The 3,489-nt window shown below is 38.5% G+C and overlaps 1 protein-coding gene across 1 annotated transcript in view; it reads right to left on the bottom strand.

Annotated features, from left to right (window-relative positions):
• Window positions 1-1,619: 1,619 nt before the first annotated feature.
• LOC108913811 (protein TsetseEP-like) overlaps window positions 1,620-3,489 on the bottom strand; it is a 26,735-nt gene continuing 24,865 nt past the window's right edge. Inside the window, exon 4 of the mRNA XM_018719437.1 lies at window positions 1,620-1,819. Within this exon, the coding sequence (XP_018574953.1) occupies window positions 1,669-1,819 (151 nt within the window). The 3' untranslated portion in view covers window positions 1,620-1,668. The remainder of the gene's footprint in view (window positions 1,820-3,489) is intronic.

The raw sequence follows: 3,489 nt of genomic DNA, 5'->3' as shown, positions 1-3,489 counted from the left end.
ATCAGAGAGAGGCCTTCTATTGAAAATCAACCTAGGCCAGCCCCTGTGCCTAGGCCTCTGCCTGTTCTGAGACCGGCGCCTCCGCCACAAAGGCCTGTCCTAATACAGGAGAGGCCAATCGTCAGACAGGAAATCGACGATGAAGAAGGAAGAAGAGAATATTCCCAGGCAACCAATCAGGAAGGTGCGTTTCTTGTTCTTATACATAATATAGTTTGTTAGTTTGACTGACATAATTTCAATATATAGTTAATTAAAGAAACAAGACATAATTTTGTACAGAGAATACCACAAAGTGCAATGTTTGTACCATTAATTCGTTAGTTTTTCTCCTGGTTTTCTCCATGCTTAGCATACGTGAGAATCACAAATTGTTATTAATTTATGGGTAAGCTATAAAAGGACATTCGTTGAAGCATATCTAAAGAGTAGTAAAAATGTTTTGGACTTTGTCGTTTTTTTTATGATTACGGCTCCGGGGTCTGGTCCATAACTTTGTTTAGAATTCACGAAAAAATCTGAAATTTGGTATGCGGGCATAGTGAACGATGATCTACCGATTGCCTATATCTACTATACATCTGCATGTTTTCGCCGTCCCCGACGTGGTTGCCGCCCCCGGGGGCAGCAGATATAGGCAATCGGTAGATCATCGTTCGCTATGCTCGCATACCAAATTTCAGATTTTTTCGTCGATTCTGAACAAAGTTATGGCCCAGACCCCGGAGCCGTAATCCAACCCCAAATTTCATAAAAATATTTCTCAACGTTTGGAAATTTTTCTGAAAATTCTATTTAAAAAATTTTATTTTGTCGCTCGGTATCTCGAAAACAAGAGGAGATAGACATATAGTTTATATGTTTATTATAAGAAAGTATTATGTAAAGTACATAGGTAGTATCTGTGTTATGTGAATTATTCAATTTATGGAAAGCCAAACTTTCGGTCACGACCTGCTCAAATGGGATCCATTCTCATGCACCCATTTTGTTTTCGCTGATATGGACCCTTTGCAGTTCCGAGTCGTCCCCAAGGGGTCGATATAGACCACTTTGGGAATCATTTCGCATTGGTTTAAACTGTGTTAGTTAAAATTAAATGATACTGTTTGAACTTTTTGTGAGCCACTCTGTTTATTTACATTATTTTAAGTTTTCTAGTATGCTGTAAATTATTTTCGGGCAAATTTATAATGTATCTGTGACACGTCTAGAATAAAATTTTGTTTAATTAAAAGATGAATCATATCGCTTATTATGGGACATACCAGATTTACTTTCTTCCTACGCTGTAAAATTAGATTGCGTTATCTGATGTCGTTGAATAATTTATGTATTTAATTTAATTATTTTTTTATTAAGCAGCAGCATCATCTTGTGCTGTAAAGTTATACGTTCGGTGACTAGTTGTTTATTATATAAAATAATATGCGCCAGTGATAAAATAATAAATTAATCAAGACTTCCAGAAAAAAAGGTATCCCTGAATTTCCGTAAAATAAATGTTTACCAGGGACATTCTTATAATTCATCAAAATGTAAATGTGTCAAAAAGATACTTCAGTCAACTGAAAGTAATAAAAGTAATACTCGATTTATGTAATTTTTATTAACACAAAGTATACAAAAAACCTTAAAATTACTGTTTTAAACTAAACTTATAATTATTTATTGGTACTGCGGACCTGGGGGTCTGAACTGAGGTTGAGGTTTGCCAATGTTTAATGGCTTTTTAGGTGGAAGTCTTGCTATGGCTTCTTCCTCAATTTCGTCAGGGTCTTGTTCGTCACATTTGTTGCCGCTTTCGTAGGTGTATTCCCTGAAAAATTTAATAATTTGTTTTTATTTATTTGTATATTATACAAGTTGTCTTCGACAATTTCGGAAATTTCTAAATTGGAGATACTGGAGACGATGGAGCCAAAAATAACGAGCGTTCAAATAAAAACGTGGTCGTGTAGTAAATCGCAAATCTAGTAGATATAGACATACTGTATAGTAGGTACCTAGTTAAGTTAAACCAAGGGCTAGAAACAGGCGATGGTATAGTTCGTTGAGAAAGAAGCCGTTCCCACGGACTTGGATGAAAGGCGCGGCATCGTAAAGTAGTTCGGTGTGATTTAAAATAAACAAATCGCCAAAGTTACGGGATCTCGCCGGATATGAAGGTGCTAAATTTTATCTTTAACACGACTCCTTCGAAAACTGTCAATTTAACACTTTTTTTTGAAAGATAACTGTTCATGGGAACTTTAGGTTCGCGGGGAAAAAGCTACGGTTGCAGAAAGGAGCCATTACGCCTTTTTAGTAATGGTCGACGGTATAGTTTACACACTCTTTTATGATAAAAGACAACACTCTTAAGTGGGAATAATTTATTGAAAAAAAGGAAATAATTGATTGGTGGGATCGATTCGGCCATGTTTTATTTAGGAGAGCTTTAGCATACAGGGCGGGGTTAAAACATTGGAAAATCGGGAGCTTAAGACTTTGAAGGAGGACTAGAGTCAGTCGTTACGGGGCTCGCGGAACTGGAAGTTTTATTTTCTAGTGCAGGGCACTAGGTCTTGTTTGGGCCATATTTTACTAGAGTCAGTCGTTACGGGGCTCGCGGAATTGGAAGTTTTATTTTCTAGTGCAGGGCACTAGGTCTTGTTTGGGCCATATTTTACTAGAGTCAGTCGTTACGGGGCTCGCGGAACTGGAAGTTTTATTTTCTAGTGCAGGGCACTAGGTCTTGTTTGGGCCATATTTTACTAGAGTCAGTCGTTACGGGGCTCGCGGAATTGGAAGTTTTATTTTCTAGTGCAGGGCACTAGGTCTTGATTTGGGCAATATTTTTCCAGAGTCGTTACAAGTCAACCGGGATTGATTTTTGGGACTAATTGAGGTTAGCAAAATTGTGGTGACCGCAACGGAGCGTACAGTGCACGGTGGGTGCCATTTAATGTCCTCTTTTCTCAGTGCATTAACACCAATTCTGTTTCGGAAATTTTGGTAAGTGTACCATATAGTATTTTTTTTGTTGTTCTCTGTTTTGTTTGTAACATTTTTCTAGACAGAGCGGCAGCGGTCAGACTGTCTCTCTGAACAATATTCAATATAAGTACCAAATTAGTATTTTTGGTTGTTCTTTGTTTTGCTTGTAACATTTTTCTAGACCGAGCGGCAGCGATTAGACTGTCTCTCTGAACATTATTATTCAATATATAGTTAGTATTAAATCAATGCGAGGTTTGATTTCTCACAACCGCCTGACTAATTCCCGCTAGTTAGAAGTCTCTGCGAGAAGTTTTCTGCTTCGACTTTAGCCAGAGCCGAATCCGGGTGTCTGTCAGCCGCTCGACAACCAACCAGGAGGAAGCCGGGGCGAAGATACGCACAGTAGTCGAAAACCGGGAGCCGCGACCTTATTGGTGCCCGAGGGGGAATAGTCCTTGGGTAAGCAGCTGTCCGACGGTTGTAGATTGGAATGTAGAAATTTGGTCA

Source organism: Anoplophora glabripennis, unplaced genomic scaffold (assembly GCF_000390285.2).
Source record: "Anoplophora glabripennis isolate ALB-LARVAE unplaced genomic scaffold, Agla_2.0 scaffold708, whole genome shotgun sequence".
Taxonomy (NCBI): domain Eukaryota; kingdom Metazoa; phylum Arthropoda; class Insecta; order Coleoptera; family Cerambycidae; genus Anoplophora; species Anoplophora glabripennis.
The sequence above is the reverse complement of the archived record's forward strand: the minus strand, read 5'-3'. Positions and strand labels throughout refer to the sequence as shown.